Source organism: Taeniopygia guttata, chromosome Z, assembly GCF_048771995.1.
Source record: "Taeniopygia guttata chromosome Z, bTaeGut7.mat, whole genome shotgun sequence".
Taxonomy (NCBI): Eukaryota; Metazoa; Chordata; class Aves; order Passeriformes; family Estrildidae; genus Taeniopygia; species Taeniopygia guttata.
The window spans coordinates 47,177,360-47,204,482 of NC_133063.1; the positions used below are offsets into that span (position 1 = coordinate 47,177,360).

Here is a 27,123-nt window from a genome sequence, read left to right on the forward strand (position 1 = left end):
GCCTTTCCTTTCAGGGTGTTCTCTCTGATGAATGTGGAATTTCTGCCCTACTTGTATGTTGACAAGAAATTCTTTTCCAACCTCTCCGAGCTCAAAGGACTGAACAACTTTTTCCCAGGGGTTTATTTTTGCAATTGTGCTGCTATTTCCCCTTCCTGGACCAGGGCAGACGGTAAGCCCTGGTGTTAAAGACAGGGGCATCCGTTTGCTTCTCTGACAGTCCCAGGAGAGAAGACTGTGATTGCTCCCAGGGTAGGATCTCTGCCAGTCCCAGATCTTTTTCACCCCATCTTGGCTTTGCACATGAGGGAGCACAGGTTTGTCTGTGAGCCACTGGCCACTCAGGGCAACCCCACTTGTAAAGCAGTAGCTGTTCAGATTATCAAAAAAGATTCTGTTGCTATATTAGGAAAGTGTAGTGTTTTGCCTGGGCCCAGGCCTGGGTTTTAGCAGAGAAGGGTTCAGCTCCCCCCGCCCTCAAACAAATATTTGACAAACTCAGATCTTCCTAGATAGAAACTCTGTATTTTATTGGGAAGAATAATTTCCTTTCACATACAATCATCAATTCAAAACCAATGAAGGCAAACTGGGAAAAGTTCAGAGGATAAAGGAAGCAGAGGTGATCAGGGAATGAGGAGCTTCCATAACAGGAAGCTGAGAGTGTTTTCTCCCTCTCTTATGTTTTTAATTATTTTGCCTTGCAGACCCAAAGCTATGATTGCTACTTGCAAACATTTAACTAGGCATAAATGTCAGTTGAACTGCTATTTTAATCCAAGAGTTTATAAATCTTTTTGTTTGTATAAGTCCAAAGGATTGTCCTGCCTGAGAGCACGCAATACCCTCCCACAGGGAACATCCCATGTGCTCATCTTGGAGGGGCAGTACTGCTTATGGGAAGACCAAATTTCTGTTCCAAAAACAAAGCTGGATGACATTTAACCTTGCTGAAGGACCATGCTCATGATAAGACTTTAACTGGAGGGAATGGGTTACCTCAGGCATCAGCGGCTGGAACTGGGATAAGGATTGCTCCCATGAGATCCAGCATTTCTCCCCAGCAAGGCATGGTTTCCACATGAGCTGAGGTGCAGGTGAAATATGATAGGTTTAAGAGGACAGGTTACATGGTCTTAAGTTTCTTGGAGATAAGGGTAGGCTTTTTATAGGCTCAAGTTCGTTATAGAAGTTTATCAGGAGTGTAACTCAAACGCAGCTCATGTTGACACGCAAAGATGCCTGGAGGAGACCAGCTGCTGGATAATGTTGGTGAAGCTGTTCCAGCTGAAGCAGGGAAGTACACCTCTTAGATAAGCAGCAGAGGTGTTTCTACGGAAAAGGTGCCTGAGATCTTTTACACTGTGGTTTAACCTACAGTGAACATGGGTGGAAGAGAGAGGAAGGGGGCACTTCTAGTTCATCGAGTGTGTGGAAGGTTGGAGATAGCTGATTGTTGGAATCTGAAATTGAATGAATTCTTAGAACTTTGGGCCTGTAAGCTAAAGATAAGAATTAAACATAGGATTTGATCTGAGACCTTGGAAGAGGCTTCCGAACTTGTGTACTAGAAGCAAGAATGTGGATTTATAGTTTAAAGCAGAGACGCCTTAAGTTAAGAAGAAGAAAGTTTAGAATTTTAGATGCAGGAAAAAAAAAAGTTGCAAAGGTGAACAAGAAGTTTAGAATGCAGTACTGTAGGCTTGTGTATCATAGCATGATTGGCTAAGAAAGCTTACACTGTAGCATGAGTCCATAAGACAAAATATTTAAGAATTGGGTCAAAACCATAAATATTCTTGTTGGTAGTGTTTTATTGGTCAAGCAATCCTTAAAAGGTTTTATAACTAGGGGTTTTGTGACCTTCTGAAACATGTAGTAAAGCTGTGAGCTGAACTCACCCTTCCTGTCTATGTAGAAGATAAAAAAAATAAATCACATAATCAAAAACAACTCAGAGGTCCCATCTCTAACTCATTCAAAATTCTTTCAAAGATCCCCATAGCTGGTGCCCTGTGATAATTGTGGAATATCCCTATTCACTGGCTTCCTCCCATTGTTCAGCATTGGAGCTTCATACCTTGAGGACAGGGATAGGCAGGTACTGTCCTTTAAAAAAATGGAAATAGAAAGCAGGAAGGATTCATCTACACAGATGGAAGAGCAGTCATTACTGCAGTTTTGTCTCCATAAGCCCAGCCTCAGGGCAGTGTGAGAGGAGGAAGAAGGTTATAAATTGAGCTAGGACTTTTGGAAATCTCACCTGGGTTTTCCTTCTTGCCGCTCACCAAGGCAGCTGGGCTTGGGGCAGTCAGGCTCTGGGCAGAGCTCAGCAGCTCCTGAGGAAGGCAGCCCATGACTAGCACTATGGGATATCTAGCTCAGCTGCCTTCTGGGATCCCCATTCTGATCCAATAGGAAATGTCTCACCACAATAGACATTGAGTAAGAAAAATGTATTTATTTTTACATATTTCCCGTGAGGGAAATAACTGTGAATTGGAAAAGTTCATTTTGGAGCTGTATTTATTTTTATGTTTTTTTGCATCACTTCCTATCACAGTGCATTGCTGTTATTAACAACATGTGCAATTGTGTTAAGCTGTGGTATTTACCAGCACATCTAAGAGATACTGTTTTCTAGTAAAGGAAATTATATGTGCCAGCCAGTCACTGTCAGACTAGTTTTCAAAATGAAAACAAAAAACTATTTCAGCTGCTTTTTTCGGCATGCTAATATAAGTCAAAATATTGTGAACTATTATCAGAAATAAAACCAGGACACATATAAAATTCTAAACCAGTTGTGGAGGGGGAAAAATCAGCTTTTCAAAATGAAGAAAAGACAATTTATATTGGTAATGTATTTGAATTATATATATTTCTTTCTGAAGTGCACGAAACAAAATGAAAAGACATAGATGCTTCTTGAGAATTAATTTGCTGCTAGGCATTTTTGAGACATGATGAATCCCCATCTCTGCCCAGAGCCAGGGCAGGTGGCTGAGACATTGTCAGGAGTAGGAAAGAAAGGAAAACCAGAACTAGTGTTATTGCAGGAGATGGGAAAAGGGGGAGATGAGTCAGCCTATGTCCCTTCCTAGGAAAACCTACATGAGAATATTTTCAGGTTTAAGGTTATCCAACACTTCTTCCACCTGTATCTCAAGAGTGCTAGAAAAACCTAAATGAGAATTTAGGTTTTCCTAGAAAAACCTAAATGAGAATATTTTCAGGTTTAAGGTTATCCAACATGTCTTCCACCTGTTTCCCAAGAATGCTATTTGACCACAAATGCTGTACATGCTGTGCAAATTTGGGGCATCCTTTTGGAGCTGTCTGTCCTTCTTTTCTCTTTTCTTATGATGACAATAGAAAATGCTGCTTTTAGAAAAGGGCAGGGTCTACCATTGAACTTTATGTTCAATATTAAAAATTTACTAGACCTGAGGCAGAAATATTTCCAGTTCGCCCTCAAGGTTTTTTATTTCAGACCTTTTATCTGTTGTATCATAATGGAGGAGGTCAGTACATCTCCAAAGTGGACCCTCTGTTAGTGATTCCAGTAACAAAATATTTTGGCTTCCTATACCAGGTATATATGGAATGTTTTACCTGTGTGAGAAATTCCACTATGTGTGGTGTTTGTTTGATGCTTAGCAGGAGCCTGAGCTCAGTACCAATCAGTAAAGACACTGTCCTTGACCACAAAAGTGTATTTTATTGCATTTTATTTCTTCAGGAGGAAGGAAGATTCTTGTTTTTTGAGGCAAAAAGACATAATAAATATATTTATTTCACAATGGAGGGACAGGAAGGATGAAAGAGGCCTAAACCCATTGATGATGGTGTCCCTGTAAGGCACGATGTAAGCTTTTTCTTAATTAAATGCCTCACACTCGGCGCAGTCTACTCCATTTCTGAGATGAAAATGCATGTGATTGCCAGCATAAATCTTCTCCAGCCTGAGCAGCCAAAGAGTCTACACAGAAGAGGGGGCATCTGCACATTAAAAATGTGTGGGTTTGTAGCATGGAGTTCAGGAGAACCCCTCCTATGAGTCAATAAAAAACCACATTTGTTTGCCAGGCAGCTGAACGTGTTCCTGCTCTGAGCTGGGCTTGGCTCTGACCTCCCTCTCCCCGTTTCCATCCCACTGGTTTCTCACTGCTGCTGCTGCTGCCCCAGCCATGCTCGCTGAACCCTGCCAGGCTCTGGCTGTAGTTCAGGGCAGGGATGGGCTTTGGTTTCATGCTGCAGAGCAGCAGGTGTGCGGCACCGCTCAGGTTACAGCATGAGGGTGCACTCAGGTAATGAGGGTTTGACAAATGTCTGTCCCAGACTACCTGTGAAATATAGATATTTAACCACTATGAACCTCAGACCTGTCATAAGGCTCTTTGCTTCACCCATGCATCCTCTGATCCATATGAGATGATGAACCTTTGGCGTAAAGATCCCTGGCTTTGGTTTTGGATGAAGTTCACTTGTTGCAGCTCTGATCCCAGAAAGGCACTGCTGTGTTATGAATGTGAAATTCTGTGGTATCAGTGCTGTAAGAAATAATCACATTGTCTTTACCCCAGTGACAGGGACTCTATCCAGATACAGCACCTACAAATCAAGACGCTTATTGCATAGGTATTTCACCTCAAATGATTGCAAAAAGGAGCAATTATTGCTTTAAGGTGCAAGGAGATTTTAGCTACTAGCCTGTATAATAAGCTCCTAGAAGAAAAAGATTTTGGCTGCCTAACACAGTATATGATGACTTGCCCTCTCCCATGGAGTTGCCTTTCAATGGAGGCTGTAATTCTCAGGTTCTCTGAGGGGAGGATAGAGGTATTGATTCACCATGGCAGTTTTCAGTCTCTTGTGCACATAGAGGAGCAGTCCAGCAAAGACCAGAAAACAGGGCTTGGATTTGTCTGTCTGTTAGGAGGTGGCTGATCTCCTGGATACTGGGTGTGAGGTGGCCACAGCTGAGAGGTGATACAGGAAGCTGGGCCACACAGTGATGGTGAGGTGTTCAAAAGTAGGGACAACAAAAGTTAGGAGGGAGTTGGGACAAGGAGGAGGTCACAGGAGACATGTCATAAGGTGTGTGACTAGAGGGGGTCTTCTGAGACCTCTTACAGCCTGTTGCTACAGAGAACTGGGTTACAGTCCCAGTAGGGCCAGTTCCCTTGGAACCAGAAAAATCTGTTACAGCTTTCATAACATGATAATAGCTTTGCTAAGAACCACTCTATAAGGGAAGCTGGGGAGATGAGTCCAGCTCCTGGATGCCATTCTTTGTAGCTGGTCCAGGGCAGAGTTTTTGCTCTTGAGGTCACTTGTTTAAAGGGTGGAGGACAGATTATTATTTTTACATAGTTTATGCTGTTTCTGTTCTGTTGTCAGGGTTAGTTATGCAGGCAGTCCCCTAACTGGGCTGTGTTCATTTTGTGCATGAAGTATCAGTGCCTAGTTTGTACAGGACTTGGCAAAACCAGGCAGATCTTAACCTCCCATTTATTGGAGCCACAAGGCCCAGTATCTACAAAACTTTTCCAATACCCTCTTGAATGCACTTCTCTTGGCATATGCTCCTTAGCATAAACCAGAAACAAATTTCCAGGCTGTCTGACCAAATATTGAATCTAACCTTTTGCAGGACTTTTCCATGCAGTCCTAAAGTAAGAAGGCTGGTGGGCTGGCCAGTTACATTTATAGCTGATTTTTTGGCATGGGTTTAATTTTATTAAATACAGATGTTATTCTGAGGTTTAGCTTCTAAAACTGTCTTCCTGAGAAAACAGGCACTTTCCCAGTGACTTGGTCTCAGTGGTTAGACCAAGAACTGGGCACTAAGCCATATTTATGTACACCGAGTTTCCACTGATGAATAATTTAAAATAGTTTTCAGTGGCAGTGAAATGATAACTTGGAGCACAAATACCATTCCTTCTTTCCAGTGAATGCAACTTTCAGAAGCAGAACATTTGATTTACTTAGAGATATATTAAAAAGTTTCAAGAATTGAAAAACTTCTCATCTGATATCCATACAGCTTCACCCTCCCTTTTTCCTCATTGCTTTCAGAATCAACAAGGCATGATAAGACACGCATGCTTGGATCTACAGCCAAAAAAACTGAGTTGTGGTTTCCAGGCAAAGCTGGTGTAATGCTTGAGTTTTCTTAATTTTTTGTTTATTGTGATCATCCAAGAGACTTTATTTCTGCCCAAACTGTTCCAGAAACAAATGAGAGTTGTGTGGTCTGCAATGGTTGAGAACTGCTGGATTAGGAGTCACAGCAGTAGGACCTCACCGTCCTCAGTTGGTAAAAGCCACTGAGGCAGTGTTGCCCTGTGCATGTGGTCAGTGTGGCTCTCCTTTGGTGTAGCCAGAGGACAGGAAGTTCTCCTTGCTGATGCTGTTGGATGAGGCTCCCTGTGAAATTTATTGTGGTTTATCTTGATTTAGCCAAAGATATTGGCTGTTACCCAGCAGGAAAAATTAAATTCTCGTCACTAAAAATTAGCCTCATATTTTGGCCTTAAGGGCTTTAGGGACACTGCCTCTGAGAGAGAGGGATGGTTATGGCAGCCAAAGGCTCCATTCAGTTTTGAACAGGTTCACAGTTACCTGGGGTCTTAAGAAAGGGTTATCACAGAAAACCTTCCCTTAGGCTCCACACAGGAGTGCAGTGCCTTGATTCTCATTTCTGTTCTGTTTCATGTCCCACTGCCTCACGTTTCTGTGCCATCCGAAAGCTGTTTTTGCTGACATTAATGTTTCTCACATAAAAGCCATGTGGAGAGTACGGTTCTCACTGTTCTGAGAGGCTCCTTTCCTCACTGGGGCACATGCATGTGGCAGCTTTTTTCTCAGTGCATTTGAGACTCTTGAGTTCAAATCCATGTGTCAAGTGCCTCTTCCCTGACTGCAAAGACCCTGGGGGCAATCTGAGAAAGGGGATGGCTTCTTGCTCCCTCAGTGTGCCCTGGGGAGAGCAAAGGAGCTCAGGGCTTGTTCAACTGTTGCCTGCAGCACTTGGATTTCCATTTCTGCATACAGAACAGAAAGCCACTAAGGACTTCAGAAGCTGCAGTGTGACACCGAGGCTCTCCAAAGCTTTTGTCATCTATTCCTATTTACATTAACACAATTTATCTTTTCTGTGGCACTTCTTCCAGGACTAAACTTGGAGCCCCTGAGGAGTGGATAAGGGTAGCACTTACTGTATGGCAGGAAACAGGCAAGCGTTGAGAAGTTCTGTTTTTCACAAATAGCTTTGTCTTTCATCGGCTTTGAGAACATCAGTTGTTCTCAGGAAAATTCCTGAAGGAGCACACAACACAATAGTTGAAGCCCAGCAAGTCTGAACCTCTTGAGCTCTGCTTCTGTTTTCCTCTGGGACACCAGATAAGTGACTCTGATCTCTTGGTACATTGTTCTCCCCATTGTGAAGATAAGAAAAAATTGTCTTAGGAAAGTAGTGAAGGATTAAGCACTTTGAGGTTATTGAATGAAGCCACTGTGGTTGATCTGAATCATCCATTTAGGGCAGATGGCAGCTGATTTCAAAATGACTGATACTGTTAGATGTGCCTGAAGAAGGAGAAAAGCACATTTGCCTGCTAATGTAGCTCTTTACATTAGTGATTAGAGCACTTGATGAAAATAGTCTACAGACAGAGACCAAAAAATTGTGATCTGAAGAAAGGCTTAAAAAATAGGGATGCTATGTACTTACAGGGTCATTGAAGGAAAAGGAGGAAGGCTAGCACTTCAATGCACTGAACAGCTTAGATGTATGCTAATGCAAGAGTGAGCAAACAGGAAGAACTAGGTATCTTAACGCAATATTTAATAGCTGTAACAGACACATGCTGTGATAACTCATCAGACTGGAATGTTAATAGAAAAGAATAAAACTAACTCTATATGGTTAACAGAAGTTTTCCTTTTATGACTACATGGTCTGAAATGCATCTTGAAGAAAGAGATGACTGAATTGCAGATCTCTTAGTAATGCTACAAGGTAATGAACACAAGCATAGAAAATCAAGAAGGGCAATATTTTATCTATTAAAAAAAAATAAAGTAGTTTTCTGAGAGTCAGGGTATGGTGGTAAATGAAGAATGACATCTATGCAGAGGCAGAGCTGGAGAGAAGTGTAGAGGAACACAACCTACTCAGCTGGCACAGAGTTTTGGTGCAGAGGTGGGTAACTTTTTGGAGAGGAGGTTGTTTCAGAAGTGATTCCCTCCAAAAGGGAGGGAATGGGAGGAGCTGGCTGGTCCTCTGAAAGCTGGAGGGAGTGTAAACAGGAATAGTTATGAAATGATGTGATGATACTTGGGAAAAAGTGACAATATCAAATTGTTTAACATTGACTTCAAGAAGGAAACCTTCAATAAATATGAAGAGCTAATAGCTGAGACCTCATGGGAAGGAATCCTATGGTGGGGGAAGAATTAGACAGAGCTGTCATTTCCTTAAATAATTTATATTAAGGGGACATATATTATTAATTGTTATTAAGAGCACATATATTATTAATTGATATTAAGGGCACATGTATAAGTTATCACCTTTCAGAGAAAGGCTCGGAAGTGAGTGAAATGGTGAAATCAGAAGCTCTCCATTTGCTTCAAAGGAAGGATGCCTCTAGAAGGTGCAAACCCGTTTGTTTTATCCAGCACAAACAGTTTGGCAAAGGCTCAAAGTGAGAAAAGGCTATCAAGGAGATAAAGGGCAATAAAAGTTATTCTGTAAGAGTTGGGGCCTCTGGGAATGCTCAGTGGAAAAAGCTTAGCAAATAAAGCTAAGAAATCAGAAGGGTTTTGTTGTAATGTGTTTGTTGGCTTTTTGTTGTTTTTTTTCCCCCCTCTAGATATCTAACATAATTCTTGCCAAAATCAGAGGAGAAAGGGATAGGTTTTGGGCTGGAATAGAGGGAGAATGGGTTGGCTGGGTAAGGTAAAGCATGCCCTGGAGCAGTTCTGCCTTTGAGAATCTGGCTCACAGGCAGGCAAAGTTCAGAAGACTGGGAAGAGAGCAAGCACAGGAAAAAAAGAAAAGCTGAGCAATTATATAGATGTATTGGCTTCACTTGAGTAAAGGTTAAAACAATAAAGTGAACCACTTCAAAGTAACTAGGAGTGTGTGTGGGGAAGAGAACAGTCAGCAGTCCTGAAAAACTGCATCAAACCAAAATTAATTCTGTTTTAGTGGTAGCTGGAGGGCTATTGAAAAAGCTTCAGATAGCTGCCATGTATCTTGACTGTCACTTGTGGCATTTTTACAAGTAAGCTGGAGATACACGCTTGAGACAAAATCACAAAATTGGTGAGTGCCAGATTTTTCAGAAAAAAAAAAGAAGACGTTAACGATAGATATTGATGACTGATAAAGAAACCTGAAAGATTCATCAGGGGTATATCCCATCCTGAGTCTGGTATTCAATATTTACTTCTACATCTTGGCTGACAGAATAAAGAACACACTTAGTACATCTGTGAATGGCACCATGCTGGCAAGAGCTACAAGCACACTGAAAGATAGGATTGGAATTGACTAGTTGGAGAAATAGTCTGAAAGAATTTGGATGCAGTTCAGCAAGGACAAATGAAGGATTTGCATTGCCTGATAAGGCATCTGGCTTTGCCAGAAAGGATCTGCCAAAATGGAACATATTCTGGGAAGCCATCCTCTGTGTGCTGATGGTGCATAAGGATATTACTTTAAATTACTCCTGGGTGAATTCTTATGCACCATGTCCATTGTCTGCAAGGCAAGTTGTATGTCCCTTGTGTCCTGGTCAGCTTCGATAAGGCCTCAGCTGAAAACTATGGCCCATTTTGGGCATCCATTCAGAATGGGCTGAACTAGCTGGGAAGTCCACTGGAGAGCACCAAGGGTGATGTTCCTTCTGATGGATTAATGCATAAGGAGTGACTGAAGAAATGGGAGTTGCTTACCCTTGGGAAGGCTAGTGTAAGGCATAAAAGCCTTCAGTAGGTAGTGAACTTGGAATCACAGAATCCCTGCACAGAACAACCCCAAGAACCACGCCTCATGCCTGAGAACATTGTCCAATGTTTCTTATACTCTGTCAGGCTTGCTGCTGTGACCACTTCACTGTGGAGCTGTTGCAGTGCCCAATCACTCTCTGGGTGAAGAACCTTTTCCTGATATCCCACCTAAACTTCCCATGACACAGCTTCAGGCCATTCCCTCTAGTCTTCTCATTGGGCACCCAGAGGGGAGAGCAGTGCTTGCCCCTCTTCTTCCCCTCCTAAGGAAGTTGTGGAAAGCAATGGGGTCTTCCCTCAGTCTACTCCTCTCCAGGCTGGACAGACTAAGTGACCTCAGGTGTTCCTCACATGGCTTCCCCTCAACTCCCTTCACCAATCACACGATCCTCCTTTGGTCTCTTTCGAATAGCTTTCATACCTTTTGTACACTGTGGTGCCCAAAACTGCACACAGGACTCAAGGTGAGGCTGCACCAGTGCAGAGCAGAGTGGGACAATGTCCTTCAACTGTCTGCACTCTGTATCCTTGGCAAGTAGCACAAGGAACTTAGGGGAAACAGAAAACCACCTTTGACCCTCCCTCACCTTTGACCCTTCACCCTCTGGGAGAAGACAAAACCTCTTGAAATTGAAGTAACGAGTTTTATGTCAGATAATACAGGGGAAAACTGCCCTAGGGGAAGGAGACTTCAGTCCTGGAATAGACAGTTGAAGAACAGGTGTTGCTGGAGCTTTTAATGTCATTTTTGGGGTAGAGAGGCAAGACCCTGCTTTGAGGTAAAGGACAAATTTTATGACCTTTTGATATCCTTCTAGTAATTTTTGATTTCATGACAGCTGTGGGGATGATGTCCCATCAATGGGATGATGATCAGAAATGCACCTGTACTTGAAGAAGGGCACCAACCGTAGGCTGCTGGCAAAACCTGCAGAGACTTCAGGGGAAAGAGAAGGAGCAGGGCAGGACGAGTGAGCACCACTAGTTAAGTGGGAACTCCTACCCAGAAGGTGAACAACCTGTCCAAGCACTGGCATTGCAGTGAGTGGTGGGTAGAGGAGACTTGTTCCACGGCGTTAAGAGTGCCATGGTACCAGTCCACAGCGCAGCTCCATCAGTGTCACCAGCCAAGCCCAGGTCCCTGGCATGGGGCTCTTGGCACAGACCTCCGATTCACTGTGTCACTACCTTCTAGCAATCTGCTTGCACTTTCTGACACTCCATTCACATCTGTATTGACTCATCTTACCCTCAAGTGTGATTGATGTGTTTCCTCTTCTTTCCAGAGGAAGAGAGACAACTTCAAGCAAACAACCGGGATTTTAATCTGCAGTTTGAATATGCTGTAAGTAACCAGTGTATGTTGTTTCGTGAGGATGTAGTCACAGATGTAGCTGCATCTGTTTCATGTCTCAAGTGTTGGTTCAAAGAGGTGAACAGAACTGCATGCCAACTATGGCTCTGCAAACCAGGCAAACACAAGCCAGATGAACCATCAGAGGTGGATTGCTGCTAACTCAGCCTGAAAAACGTGCAATTGAAGGAGATGCAGTTCTGGAAAAGCATGACATAGTGACATTGCACACTTACAGAAAATTATTTGTGAGTCAAAACGTTTGCAGGATCAGGCTCCAAGGCCTTTCAATAACGGAACCTGGGGGGAGTTTTCTTTGGAAATTTGTCTCCATTTAAAGTAAAACATGAAAGGAAATGTGTCAGTTCCTCAGCTTTGTCAGTGAAATCATCTCTGTCAGGAAGGTTTTGAATCTGGCCCTTGTGGCTTTCTGCCAGTTTTTCTGCCAGATTTTTAACAGCCTACTTAGGTTCACTCTGTGCCATGAAATCTGTAATTCCAAAGTGCACCTTGAAACAGGCTGGCTGTGTCCAAGGTATGCCAGGCTAATTTGCCAGGGAGCCCATTGGACAACTTCATTTCCAAAGTTTGTGGACCATTTTCTGATACTGTGTGCAGAGGAGGGCTAGCTCAGCCTCTAGGTCTGTCCTGCCTGACTGCAGGGACATCCCCTCTGTAAGGCCACCCTGAAGCTGCATTCTTTCAAAGTGTTTTGAGCTGTCAGTTAATACCAAAGTAAATTTTGTGAATTTTTGTCCTTTGAAAATCTGAATTCCAGTGGTGAAATTAATCATTCAGTTTCTCAGGAGCTCTTCAAATCATGTTTTGGTTTAGGAACATCACAAGTATTTTCTCGGCAAGATGTGAAAAAACGAAGCATTTTAGAACACAATAATTTCTTGTGATGGGGACAGTATGACTTGCCAGCAGGTTTGACTTATGGCAACGTGGTGGTTTTCAGTGGCTGCTTTTCAGCCACGAACATGGGTTAGAGAGTCCCAAGGTTCAGAGCTGCTGCATGTGTCCTGAATATTAAATGCATGGCAGTTAATATCTGTGAAGTACTATGCAGCATGAATGTCTTATCAAGACTGGTGATTTGAGACTGGGGAAGTGAATTTGATTTGCACACAACCTGTTCATAGTGTGCTTCGGTGGGGGTTGCCACTACATATGGTTTCATCATCTTCCACTGAATGATTGCAATGTGCAGTAGTGGGACAAGAAAGTAGGAGGGAGATGGGCAGTTACATCAGGGTAGAAGGAACGAACAACTCTTCTGGTTCTGTGCCTAACTCTGTGAAAAGACATTCAGAAAACTGACTTTGCATGACACTGGTTCCCAGCTGATTGCTTGATTGTGCCCAAGGGTTTGCAAATAGCCACAATTAAGTAGACAGCTTTGAGAACACTTCAGAATTTCGGTAAGTCTGTGATTAGGTGATAAAGTGAAGGCAGCCAAAAAGCCAGCTAAGTATAATATGTTAAAACTTGGCAGTGAGTTTTGATAATCATGTCCCTTATTTTAGTCAGCTATGGCTTTTGATTTCTGGAGTCCTGTGTAGACTGAGGCTTAGGAAATCCAGGAAATTGCCCAAAAAGAGCCAAGCTTTGAAGTGATGAGTGGATGGTGAGGTACTAACAGATTTTAGGAATTGGTGCAAGAACTGCCCTAACTGTACAGGGCTGGACATCATGTCCTGGGCTGCTTATCTCCAATAAGTCCTCAAAAATTAAATTTATTAACTCTACATTACTATAGTGTATGAAAAGAACTAACCTTGCCCATAACTTACTTCACATCCTATGCTGTAGATTGCTGATGAATATGGAAATGACAAAAAGAGAGATAGTCTCCTGGCATCCTGCCATAACATATCTATGATGCTCCTGAAAGTTAGCTCTCCCAGGCAAGGGTTAAATTTGAGTACCTTCCTCACATTCAGATTTGTGTCCTCATGGTGGGATTGCTCTGCTAAGCACTAGGATGTGGTTCAGGGGAAAAGGACCACTAAGGACCATTTTTCCAAAGGAAACCCACCAATATAACAAGGCTTTAAAAGTATTTTAGACAGTGAAAGTCACAGGACTGAGTTTCAGATTTCTTGGTAACTAAAGGCTACATTAGCCATAGAACTTATGGAACAGGTTCTTGCAACAAAGCTAGGTGAGGCGGTAAATGTTTCTTTAGGGTGAGGCAGCTGCTGAGAAAGGCCAATAAGGAAAAAGAAAGGGAAATGCAAACCTATATGTTGTGTATTGACTTACTGCTGTGGACAGGCTTGCTGTCCCACCTGCTGTGAAGATTTGAACCTTTCACTAAACAGACAGTTTCTATTATGTGGGCAAATAGTACAAAGGTACAAAAGTGTTTTGTCTTTCTTTATCACAGCAAGAACAGGGAAGTGGGAAACTACAACCAGAGGTGGGTGTGTTGTCCTTGAATATCCCTATTCCTGGTGGGACTTTGTCCCTTACTGGTGCAAAGTCTCCAGGATATCTGTGAAAGGAGAAGAGACGAACAGATAAAGACTTGAAAACTCTATTGTGTGTGGAGTCTGACATCAGCTCTGGCAGCTGCTGGAAGGTGGCCCTCAGCATGAAGCAAGACTCCCGAATTGCTCAAACCAGCTTTGCAGGAACCCGGTGCTGCACTGTGGAAAGCTGTGTCTGCCAGTGCATGCAAGGGCATATCCACCTCCATCACTCTACTACTTGCAGGAGACTTCAGAAGGCAAATTCCCTCCCCGAGCTGTCAAAAAATACAGGAGATGCAAAACTGCAGTGTGTCCCTGCCTGCCACACTTCTCCAGCCATGAAGCCTCAGTAGTTGAGCAGAAGGCTTAGAAAAATTAAAAAAAAAAAATTTAAAAGAAAGTGCTGTGCAGTTAACTGGGAGGGCTGAGTGTGAAGGTGTGTACACTGCCCACCAGCTCACAAAATTATTTAGGAATTACTCAGAAACCAAGTGTGAATGAATGGCATGAAAAGGCACTTAGAGCAGCACAGAAAAGGTCTCAATATAGGTCAGTAAAGTGAAAAGTCAAGTCCTAATCCTGTGTTTATTCACAATGTAGACAGAAAGATCCTTTCTGAATTCAGAAAGAGATTTGTTCTGTGTAAAGACTGAAATAAAGTAGAAAGCAGGGTGGCAGATGTAGTATAGCAAGGTTTAAGGCCTTTAATAAACTTAATCTATCTGCACTCACCCCAACACAGCTACAGAGGGGACAGCCTCTGTGTGTCCACGACGATGGGCTCCCCATCAACACTCTGGAGAGAAAAATCTGTTCTGAAGGCTTTTAATATTTTCTCTGATCCTAGTTCCTTTTTTAATTCTTTGCTTTCACATTGGAATTTAGCACAGCTGCACTGGGACGTCATATAGGGCTGTGAAAACAACTTTGAATTGGCTTTCAGACAATAGGAAAGGAAATGCAAGGCCTGTGAGTCAATGACAAATTTCATCTTGGATCACGACCCAGGGTCAAGCCAGCATTCTTTCATCAGGACCAGCAGCAAGGGGGCTGCTTGGACTCGGGTCACCTGATGAAGTCTCTAGTGAAATAGAGGGATGTATATAACTTCCTATAGCCAATACGCATTGCCTGGGCTGGATCAGCAGCTGGGTTCTTATCTGTTTGAAATTTAAGTGGAGAGCAGTGAGCTCTGGTAGTGGCTCAGACTCTGCTCCACCTCCTGTGCTTGCACTCTTTGATCTCAGATGGCTGCCTGGTGTGTGATCCTCAAGGACCTTATCGGCATGGTCAGGGTTGCGGCACCAGCTGCCCTCTCTTCCTGTCTCAATCTGCAAACGTTTCCCAGTGTCTCTCATGCTCAAGGCGGAAAGGAGTGTGGTCTGATGAAGTGAAAAGTGGTTTCAGTGGTCCCTGAAGGAATAGGTACAGCAGCAACCTGCACTGCTCTTTAGTAAGATGTAAGTTGGATCTATCCAAAGAGCAATGAGGCACTGTCAGGGAGCAGCCTGAGTGGGGCTGTAGTTTGAGAAGAGGCAAGCTGGAAGTGGAGGTGATCCAAGCTCAGGCAGAGCTCTCACTGACCAGGGTGCAGTTCTGCAGCATCTGCATCTGCAGATCAGGGCAGGATGCTGGCGATGGGGTCCATCCTGACCATTCCAGACAAGGTGAGCTGATAAACCAGGTCCAAGGCCCTCTTAGGGAACCCAGGCAGAGGTGGGCTGAATACAAATCTATACCAAAGGTCCATGGTCCATCAAGGAAGTAGAACTGGATAGATATATCTGGGAAACTAGGACAGTCTGGAGATGGGGACTTCTACAGCACAGCTCAGGTGAGGATAGAAGACTCATGGCTGAGCTTAAGTGAACTCCTGAGTTCTGGACAGGTGTTGTGGCTGGAGACACCAGGTGAGGTCAAGGTCCTCAAGGCATATCAGGCCCCTGAGAAGCACCTAAATATTGAGCTGTGCCAGATGTGGTCATCAGTGAAGTCCATAGACTCCTTTGGATCAAGTCTTCCACTCTTCGTCAAAGTCAAATGGAGTGAATAGTCCGACTGGGCTGGTTGGGAATCTTGTTGTGTGAGATGATAATGAAAACAGTGGTTTGGAGTTTGTCTCCTTTGCACCACCCAGTGGTGCTCTGCCCTCTCCTTCTTTCCTGCTTCCTGCCAGGCAGCAGCTTCAGGTACTGAGCCAAGCCAGAGGAGAGCACCGTGCTGTCAAAAGGGATGCCTAAGAGACAAGACTTCTAGGTTATTGTGCTTGGCTTGTCTGTGAGCAATGAGGATGTCAAGCCATGTGTTGTCCCTTGCACCACCATGACAAGGACACTCACCACACTGATGATTAACTGCTCATTAATGGGGTGACACCAGACTGAAGGAACAACATAGGAAAACACAATCAGTGATCATGCTTTCTTACAGATTTTCACGGCATACCCAACATGTGATGAGATCCTGGAACTCACTTCATTAGTCCTGTCAAGAGAGGGTCAAGGGGTTGTATATGTAAGACATTCCTATCCTTTTTCTGTTCAAAGGAAGGAAAAATGGGGGTGGGGAAAAGGAAAAGGGAGGAAAAGAGAACTGTGCTTTGGAAATTGACATTTTTATTTCTAGTGTTTGGCCAGTCTATTACTCCCGAGAGTTTGCTTTCTTACAGGAACTTTTACAGGGACCAGATTAACACCACCACATCTTTTTGGCTTTTATCAGTCTTCTGTTGAGCTGGGGCTGCTGCCTACCATCAGGAATAAGTCAGTGAACTTGGGAGTCTTAAAACTGATCTGGTCTGATTGTTCTGTACTCCCTGTGAAAACAAAGTCTTGGTGGTACCATATGTATTACATATCACATGAAATATTACTGTTACATTCATTATTTTAACTGTTACATGAGTTCATTAAAAATTTTCATGAGCACATTCACAGCCCTGTGGTCACATTTCTGCTTATGGCTTCTGTGTTCTCTGCAATGGCACTGTTGCAGTTAAACAGAGTGCCATGGAATTGCGCTTCTGCCATCTTTACCAAAACACCTGGAAAAGACATTTCTGCTGCTCAGCTGTTCTATTGGTCTGTGCTACACAAGTACCAGCGGAATTGCCAAGTGTTGTGGCATAACACATCCCTGTGAGGTCACCAAATTCTTGCTAAAATTTTCTTACGGTTAGGTTGTCCAGATGGGAGCTATTATGTTACTGAGCCAGGGGTTTAAATTCAGAGGGTCAACACCTTACCCTTTAGCGCTTGTAATCTAGCCACAAAAGCATCAGTGTTTCTTATTCTAGTGACTTTTATGGCAAGGAGATGATTTGTTTGCTCAGCGATCTAAGGTAGCAGCCATCTGCTGAGTTTTGCTTGCTGTTGGACGTCACAGGCGGGCTTCTGAAAACACCCCCAAAATAACAGCTCATCTGCCAGATCTGGACTTGTGTAACTGTGGAGAGATGAGCACTATTCTTAGGGACAGCATTTTGGTGGAGTCACACCTCCAGGAGGTGTGAATCTAGCCCCTGAAAAGAGCAGATGAGAATAATCCCTCACCCACAGACAACATTGCTCTGGTGTCAAGTTTTGCATCTGGAGAGCTTCAGGCTGACTGTGGGTAACCACACTCAGACCTGCTCATTTAGGACACAGGTGCATGCAGGGACTGCCTTTGGACAACCAGAGGTCTAGGGCAGATCAGAGAGTAAATGTAAAACTCCCCATCCCCATCTTTGTGCTTAGCCCATAGAACTGCTCTTCTTAGCTGTTGGTTTTCATGAATCTATAGGAAAACCAGAAGTTTCAGTAAGACGTCTCAATACCTAATTGCTATTACAAAGATTATTCCTCTCCATTACTTTTTTTTTTTAATAGGAGTCTCCCCCACTGAAGGCAGTGTGTGGACTGTGAGGCAGATGATGTGCTAGAAGCATTGCTTGTGAAATGATGGCTGCCATGTGGATTATTTAATGCACTGCAGTGATGCAGCCTCCTGTAGCACCCCTCCCACCCCAGAGTCAGGTTCTGGTCCAGCTCTAAAGAGTGACAGAGTTTGATGATGTTAAGCATCACAGACTAGGATAAGATCAAGAGCAGAGGCCAACTGAGATTTCCCTGCAGCTGGCCAAGAGCCTGAGCTGTCAAAGCACACAGCCCTGTAGTATTGCCTGAAAACATAATCTATATCTGAAAGAATTGGATTTGTTCAGCCTGAAGAAGAGAAGGCTTCAGGGTGACCTAGCCGTGGCGAACCCATAAGAATGATGGAGAGGGACTTTTTACAAGGGCATGTAGCAGACAGGGCAAAGGAATGGCTTCAAACTGAGGATGGGTTTAGATTAGATACTGGGAAGAAATTATTGTGAGGGTGTTGAGACACTGGCACAAGTTGCCCAGAGAAGCTGTGGGTGCCCAACCCCTGGAAGTGTTCAAAGCCAGGCTGGAGCAATCTGGTCTGGTAGGAGGTGTCCCTGCTCATGGCAGCGATAGTTGGCATGAGATGATCTTTAAAATCCCTTCCAACCCAAACCATTCTATATTTCTATAACTATATGATATCTGGCATAGTGCTTCAGCTGTATCTGTGATATGTAAATGCAGAGTTTTGATTTGGAAAGGCTAAAGTTTTCTCTAGTTCATAATTATAATTTGTTATTGATATGCCTTTAGCCTCTGAGGTCCATTAACAAGTTATGTGTTGAATTAGAAATATTTATCGTAATTACAGGTTCTTTTTTTTTCCCTGGTGATTAATTTTAATTATAAATTCTAGAATAATGAGAAGATCCATGATAATACTCCCTGTCCTTATCCTCAGGTCTAAAGTTCCCTAGTGTCCCAGAACACTCTGTGTGCCCAACAATATCATGATCCTGAACAACTATGGAGAAAACACTGGTTATCCAGATTCCTGCAGTTCAGCATTTGGAAACTGTTATGTCTGGGGTTTTTACCATGCCTAATGGCAATAGGAAATAAAATAAACGGCTGTAGTTCATTCAGTGATTTTCCTGACGTAATTAATAGACAGAAATAGAAGGCAGGAATTGAAATAAACCACTCCCATTCTTTTCTTTTTCCCTTCTGAGATTTTTGCAGGCAAAGATCTATAAACTTTATCTGAGTGTTTACTGAGTAGTTTTTCCCATGTTATATGCAACCCTCTGAAATCTGTTGATGCACAAAGGTCAAGTCCTCTGCATTTACTTTTTCCTGCAGCAATAATCTTCTGTTTTTTCTTTAAGTAATTGGTCATAATACTTGTCCTCAGAATAGTGGACACATTTCTTTATTTAGATCCAGCTTTTATTAAAAAAATCTGCTAGACTGTGTGCCTGATAGATACAGTCTTGTCAAGCAATTTAGTTCCTAGCATGCTGGGTTTGCAGAGGATGCTGTTTTTCCATTGCTTCTGTTTCAGCAGTAACCATGGGGCCTGTCCACGACACATACCCCATGGTTAAGGATTTTGAAATAAACCAAATTTAACTACACATCATGGCATAGACAGAGTTAGCCTCACTCGCAGGTAGCTGCATGATACCGGGAGACAGGCAATATTGTATGTATAATGATCACTGATAAATATATTTTCTCACTGGAGTGCAATCAGCAGGAGGATTTGGCTAGGTCTTCTATGAAGGCTGTTTTAATTTCTGCCCTTTTAGAGACTTACTCATTTGGCTTGTCCAAGGGATGAAACATGATTTTAATGCTGCAGAACATACGCTGTACTGTGTGTCTGAAGGTAGAGAAATCCAGTAACTACCTAAAATGGAACAGCTTCCCCCACACATACCTTTCTGTGGTAACCTGAAATAATTGGTTTAGTGCTGGAAACATGCTGATGCATGTCAGTGTTGATATTGAGATCCTGGATAAATGCATGGATAAGAAGTGGGCTGTGATTCATACTTAGCAGCTTCTGTCCTCCCACCAGCTTAACAATATCTAAAGGCTATTACAAATACTGCAATCACCATTTTCTATGCTGTTGAACCAGCATATTTATTATGGAATTCAGGTGTGCTTCATATCTGCCTCCTTGTGCTGTCATACCTGAGGTTCCTTGGAAAGGGGTTAATGGGCATTGTCTGGAGAGCAGAACCTCTCCAGGGGGAAAAATTTAAGATGTCCTCACAACAAGGGGGATTCATCCTTCCAGAACTAAGCCTGGACCAGGGACTGTTAAACATCATATGAAAAGGTAGGCTAGCACACCTGAAAACTAAAGGAACAGCAGCAGCTGGTTCAGTAGGATGCATTGAGCCTGTCTGGCTGGTAGCATGTATTGGACCAAACTACTCTTATCTTTGGAGAAAGAAAACAGTCCATTCTGCAATTTCAAGCTTAGGTCTTTCTGTGGTTTGCAAAAGACTGACTGGGGAGCTACCACTTCTTGTGGCTGAGGGGCCATTTGAAATTAGAAAAGGAAACTGGAAATAGGGAACAGAGCTGCAGCTCACTTACTGAAATAGTGAGTTCTTGTATAAGTGACTGTTTGCACAATGCCACATCCTAGTGATTTTTGTGGAATAGAAACAAGCCACCCGTTGAAGCTGCTGAGCTGAAAGTTTGCTGAATAAACTCAAAATTATAATAATAATAATAACAACGTCATATTCTGCTCTTGGGAGGACATATGCCTCCAGTAGGGTTGTCCAGCCAGGGTTTTTCAAAGCATCAGACAAGCTACAGATGGTTGACCTGGCACGTGTTTTCCAGCCCTGCTTTGTAGATGCTAACAGCAAAATGGTTGTATTCTGGTTACAATTCTCAATTTTCTCTGCAGTGTGTAAGTAAGAAGACTATTAATAAAGGGAAGATGTTGTGAGCAACTACATACAAGTTTATCTACCTGCAGCAGCACTCGCATTAGCCAAGCATCATGTTTTCACCCATTCTAAGAGGAATTCTCTGTTTATCCATACTTGGCATGATTTTGTGGGGGGAAAAGGAAACGCTTTTTGAGCTGCTGTTGGGAACAATGCTATTGCTAAATATAAGCAAGTAAGACACAGTTGAAATTTGTTGTGCTGTAATTTTGTTTCCTGTTTTACCAATTCTACTTATTTTCATTTTTTTCCGTACAGAACAATTCAATTAAAACATCGAAATACAATTTCTTCACTTTCCTGCCTCTCAACCTGTTTGAGCAGTTTCAGCGAATAGCCAATGCTTACTTCCTTTTCTTGCTGATTTTGCAGGTATGAAATCACTGTGCTGTTTCCAGCAGATTGTTCTCTGTTATCAAAGCCAGTCTATGTTTGACAGGTGTAATGAAGTGCAAGCTATATTCCTGGTGTGAATTAGCATCTTAGTAAAATCTTACAGTACCTAGAAAGTAGGGCAGAAAAAAGCAATTTTCTCTTTTACCTTTGGATATGAGGGTTTGAACTAAATGAAGGAAAAAAGTTAATTAGTTTTCAACAAACTGTGCAACATTTTCATGCCCTGCCCTACTATCCCTTTGTGTCTACTTTTGAATGCTCCTGGCTCTCCTCAGACTTGCATTACTTATTCATCCTGTACTATAAAGCCAAGTTGTCTCTTCCCCATAGATTTTAAGGTGAATTCCACAGGCAGTCACAAAGGAAAACAGCAAGATGGACACCACATTTGTAACCTGTGGTGTTTCCCTGGGAAGGAAGGAGTTAACATCAGGAAGGCTCAAGGTTGTGGCTAATTTGCATAAAGCTGGATATTGCTGCTCCCTTCTCCAGGGTGAGGAAGGTGTCCAGCAGGGAGTGTGCCAGACACTGGCAGCACTGTTGAACCCTGTGAATTGCAATGGCATTGTGTTGCACTTTGCTCATCACTGTTGCTAATGATACCCTGAAAGCTGAACACACCGGATAAATTGATATCAGGATTTCTGCCCTTTTGCACCTTGCCGTGTACTCTGCCATTTTTGAGTCATATCAGAATATGTGTTATCTAAAGAAGTGTATAATTTTTGATCATGTTTCAAGATTAATGTTTTAAAGTTAATCATTTCACTGCACACAAATTTGCAAAATAACCCATTTCAAATGCTTTTAAAATATAATTTCAGCTCAAAAAAGCATAGGTGAAATGTGGTTAAGCCTTTAGCAAACCACATATGATATTTTTTGCTTATTTACAGGGAATGAATTTTTGAAATTACAGTGCATCTATATTTTTCAAGAGAAGGTTTCTTTTCAGCTGAGCTGAGAGCACAGTTCCTGTGTTGTTGTACTGCACTCTAGCTGTTCGTCTGTCAAATTCATGGGATTTCAAAGTATTTGCCTTAAATTATTCCACTGTGTGTTTAGCTAGGCCATCTAGGGTTGACTATATATAATTTCTTTACATCAAGGTAGCCTAAAGAGGGCAGGCATTAGTCTACATATTCCTCACTCCATCCCTGTGGGACTATTCCTGCATCAAGTGTGGATGTGATGGGCAGGCTGTGGGGACTCTGTCTCCCCCTCCTTTGGCACAGACCAGTGGGAAATGCATTTTCCAAGGCAGATGAGAAGGAAGCAGTTGCAGCCTGTACAGCTGAGCTGGGCTATGGTGCCTGTAGGATCTAGGCTACGACAGTGCATAAATATCAACTTCAGAACGCACGTGGAGTTGTCACTTCCCAGATCCAAACTGAGGGATACACTAATGCTGTTTTCACATTGCTTCCATCCATGGTGCTGCACTTCTAGAGGAAGGGGAGAATTGTGTGGGAGTGAGATATCTCCCTCTGCATGACTGATGGCCTAAGAGAATCACCCTCAACTCTTTGGTCCTCTCACTGTTAAAGATGCAGGAAACAAAAATGGCTCTGCTGTTCTTGGGAGAGCAAGGTCAGCCCTGGCAACAGCTTGCATTTTCTGTTGATGCAAAATTTACTGCATGAAAAGTAACTGAAACAAAGAACAGAAGCTTTTGAGGGCTCTACACAGCTGGTTTTGCTCAGATAGCTCTTGAGTCCCTCACAGGGGGCTTGCCCATGTCAGTACTTCCAAAGAAATATCCTGGGGATTTGGCATCTTAATTCTGCAAACAACAATAAAGAGCAACCCACTACACTTTCTGACACCTCCATTTTTCTAACTTAAATTATAGCTTGCTTTGTAAGGAAAACATGGGTTCCCTGGCTCTCCCACCTTTTGAAGGGGTGGACAGTCACATATCAGGGATGGAGCTACATTTCTGACTTTATTCTATATTCAGATATCATAGAAAAATGTTGTCTGCAGCTTGGTTAGGAAGCAGTGGATTTCTGAACTGGCAGGAAATGTTTTAACTCAGATCTTTTCTTCCTACAGCTGATTCCTCAGATTTCCTCACTGGCCTGGTTTACAACAGTGGTGCCCCTGGTCCTTGTGCTAGCTGTATCAGGAGTCAAGGATGCCATTGATGATTTTGTAAGATGTATTTCTGGCCTATACTTTGGAGTTGGCCTGTGATTTTTCAGCAGAGTAACTGAAATCAACTGCTTAAACAAACTGGTGGCAGGCACTCAGATGGGGTCAGAAAATTAAGTCCCTAAAATCTATAGTTTGTTACTGAAACAGGAGCTAGAATTCCCAAATTGCTGAACAGGTCAGCAGCTCCATTGACTTTCTCTGAAACTGCTCAGCATATCTGAAAATGTGATCACTCATAGATATGTCTGGATGTAGGCACAGAAATCTTTTATTAGATTTCCACTTTGGAGAACTGATCCTCTATCATCTTGTAAAATTTAGGTGGAAAAACAATTTGATAGGAAGCATGTGCTCAACCCATTTTGATTTTTTCAAACTTGCTCTGATTTGGCCAAAGTCTGCTGCCATCAGAGCTAATGGTCATAATCCCAATTGACTTCACAGAGTGATATTAGAGCTGAGTTTGGCATCTGATTTTCTCTCATTATTAAAATGATTTTGATGTTCAATGGAGCAATGCCAAAATATCAGTGGCTACTTTCCATATGAGAGCAGAGGAATGAATTCTCTGGTGTTTACAGACTGAGGTGGGTGGGAGCAATGCCAGCTGAGTCAGAGCTGTGCTGAAGTGACATGCAAGGCTCTACCTTCCTTCTTCTCTCCAAGAGCAAGCCCAGTGTTGCCTGTCACCCTTTGCAGTCTGGTTATGTTCTGTGTCACTGCCATAAACATGTGCTGGACACTGACTCAGTTGTGACCCTAATCTGCCTGACCCGTACAGCCAGCTGGGTGGAAACCTAAAACGTTAATGAACTGCCTACGGCTCCTGTGTGTTTGGTTTCCTGGAAATGCCTCCTAACCATCTGATCCAATTTACAGAATCGACACAAAAGTGACAAACATGTCAACAACCGCCCAGTCCAGGTCCTGATCAATGGCATGTAAGTCCCTTTTTCTGTAGTTCTCACAGGGAAAAGCATTTTATTAATAATTTTTTTTTTTTTGTGTGTGTGTGTGTGTGTGTGTGTGTAATTCTCAAGGATCACTAAACAATTTAAAATTGAATTGTGTTTCATACCACTACTTCATCATGCAGTTTTGGACTATGTGTCTGATTAAGAAACCCTAGACACAGTACCAGAATCTGTGCAGACTTTATGGCTGTGACCTTGTGCTGACAAAAGCTAAACTGTTTCTCTGTTCATGGGTGTTTATGTTTAAGTAAGAATTTTAGAATCTTGTATTACTTTACACCTGATCCCACAAAAGCGACATGCAAAGCAATCTTCTGGATCCATTTATACTCATAGCATTTATTTTGCATTAAGCAAAACTGGGCATTATCAACAAGATATTTCAAATTAAGAAACTGGAATATCTCCTTCATACACTTCATTATACTTTGAGTGTGTATAGCATTTCTGGCTTAAATGTACCCAAAAAATTTCAGCTGCGTGCTTTGGACATTGTACTGTTCTTTCCTGCAGAAAAAATAGCAGAGGCGTTTTCATGGCAGACAGATGTGCTTGCAGCTCCGTGGAGTCCAACATGCATAGGACACAGCTGTAGACAGCTGCGAAGTATTTTGTGACTTTTTTCCACACTATAGATAGCAATACAATGTGTAAACTCCAACAGATGATCAAACAGTTAAAAATATAAGTGGAAACTGAAGAATAGGGTCATAGCTTTTTGTACTCTCTGCTAAGTAAACAAGTTTCTTAGTTTACTGTGTATTAGTTACTGTGTCTAGGAAACAAATTTTGACACAGAAATTTTATAATGTTTTGCCTTTTTCAAAACCTGGAAACCACAGATCGTGTCCAGCTCTAACCAACACTGAATAAGCAAGATTGAACAGAGTTCAAGCTTGAGCTCCCAGTCCTGCCTTGAGACTGATATTTTCTCACCTCTAGAATTTTCATGTACAACTATCTTGGCTGTGTTGGTGCTTGCAGTTTAGCTGGCTTCCTGTGTGCACATCTGGCTTAATGCTGTGAAGGCCACTGCATACATGGCTCAGACAGGCAAGTGCACAGCCAAAGCACCTACGCTGACCTTCCTGAAAGCTGGTTACTTGTGCCCTTAGTACCGCTCAGAAAACCTTACACAGTCTGCAGTTTTCCCAGATGAAGTCTCTCACACAAAGCAGAGAGGGTTTTTTGAGACAATATGGCCCTTTAAGAGAAGGAAGGAAGGGAGTAGTCACTGCAGAGACAAGGACAAGGGTAGTGCACATGGACTGTACTACTGTTGTGGGTCTTGGTCTCACCCAGCATTGGTCAGCCCAACCATTGCTTTTATTGATTTTTACAGCTTTTTCTTTTTGTACTGTGGTGATCCCCCAGCTTAGTCCATGATCAGGACACATCATGGCAGGCCCTGCTCCCAGGTCCTGATGGCACCTACGGTCTGGCTTCAGGAGCAGAGCTAAATTCCCCACCTTCCCAAGTGGCATTTGCTGCATGTGCTTACTTACCAGAGTTTTCTTTGCAGGTTAAAGGAGCAAAAATGGATGAATGTCCAAGTGGGGGATATAATAAAACTAGGAAACAACAACTTTGTGACAGTGAGTACTGTTTGTCTCTATCCTGATCACAGTTAATCTCTGCCACTCTTATCACTCACAAGAAAATCAGTCATAGTGATTATGTGGCAGTAGCCACAAGCAGCACCGCTCTGCAATGCCTGCTGACTGTGTGAACTCATGCCAAGTCTGTCTGTCTCTCTACGCTCAGGCTGATCTCCTGTTGCTGTCGAGCAGTGAGCCGCACAGCCTGACGTATATCGAGACAGCTGAGCTGGACGGGTAAGTGAGCCTGGCCCTGGTGTGCAACCACGGCCACCACAGCAAAGCCACATTCCTGGTGACCTTGGGTGCTGCAGGCATACCTGCAATAGCTTTGGTAGCAAGAGTTTCATAACATGTAGAATAAACTTTGGGTAGGTATCTTGAAAGTAACATCTTCTGGTGGATACTTTTGCTTCTTAAGTGCAAGTGTCATGTGAGGAGGGGACTTTACTTTTCAGTGACAGCTCTTCTGACTCTGAGAGTTAGTTAGACACATGTCCCTGCAATATCCCCAGCAGAAGCTGCTGCTTTTCTCTAGTATTTTCCTTGAGAAAGATTATCTGAGTGAAATAATCATAATGAATAACTCTGGTAATCTGCTTTGGTCTGCTATAGAATAATATGAATGCAAGCACACAGCGAGGGCTTCCAAATGCTGCCCACCCCAGGACACAACTAGCTACAAAACCAGAGGGCTGCAACTTGTATTAATCGGAATAAACTGGAGCTGACTCATCTTTATGATGAAGTTTGCATTACCTTTTCTGCATTGTTCAGAACTAGCAACAGTCTGAGCAACTAAGCAAGACCAGAAATTTCAAGAAATTGTGTCTCTCCCAAGACCCTGCAGACAGCCCTCCAGACTTTTCCTATGTGATTTCTACTGAAAATGGGTTTGTAGTTTTCATACACACAAATGTAACTTCTAAGAGGCCCTGAACAAATGCAGTATGCTTTTGACACTGCGTTTCCAGCTCCCCAGCTGGCTAGTCCCAGGACTAAAGTAATCTTCCAGATCAGAATACCATGGGAGAAAATATTCAGAGCTCTCATAAATGCTTAGATACCTTGGGTTTAAAATGTGTCATGAGTGACGGGGTAGAGAGTGCACTGCTCTGTGGTGAAATTAGGAAGACAGAGCCACTTCACGTTTGGTACTATGCTCAGAATTCCTCCGAATGCTTGTCATTGCAACTCAAAGAGACCATTTACACTCTTTGGCCAGGTGAAACAGATGTACAGTGTCATAGTCCATCAGATGTCTAAGGAAGAAGACTGTCCTCAAGAGCAGAAGTGATTTTCAAGGAAAGCT

General features: G+C 42.8%; 1 protein-coding gene across 6 annotated transcripts in view; it reads left to right on the forward strand.

Annotated features, from left to right (window-relative positions):
• Positions 1–27,123, forward strand: part of LOC100221408 (phospholipid-transporting ATPase ID) — an 85,302-nt gene that overhangs the window by 20,801 nt on the left and 37,378 nt on the right. For all 6 annotated transcript variants that reach the window (XM_072922684.1, XM_072922685.1, XM_072922686.1 and 3 more), the window contains 6 exons: positions 11,313–11,371; positions 20,945–21,058; positions 23,138–23,236; positions 24,119–24,180; positions 25,736–25,808; positions 25,978–26,048. In XM_072922684.1, the coding sequence (XP_072778785.1) occupies positions 11,313–11,371; positions 20,945–21,058; positions 23,138–23,236; positions 24,119–24,180; positions 25,736–25,808; positions 25,978–26,048 (478 nt within the window). The remainder of the gene's footprint in view (positions 1–11,312; positions 11,372–20,944; positions 21,059–23,137; positions 23,237–24,118; positions 24,181–25,735; positions 25,809–25,977; positions 26,049–27,123) is intronic.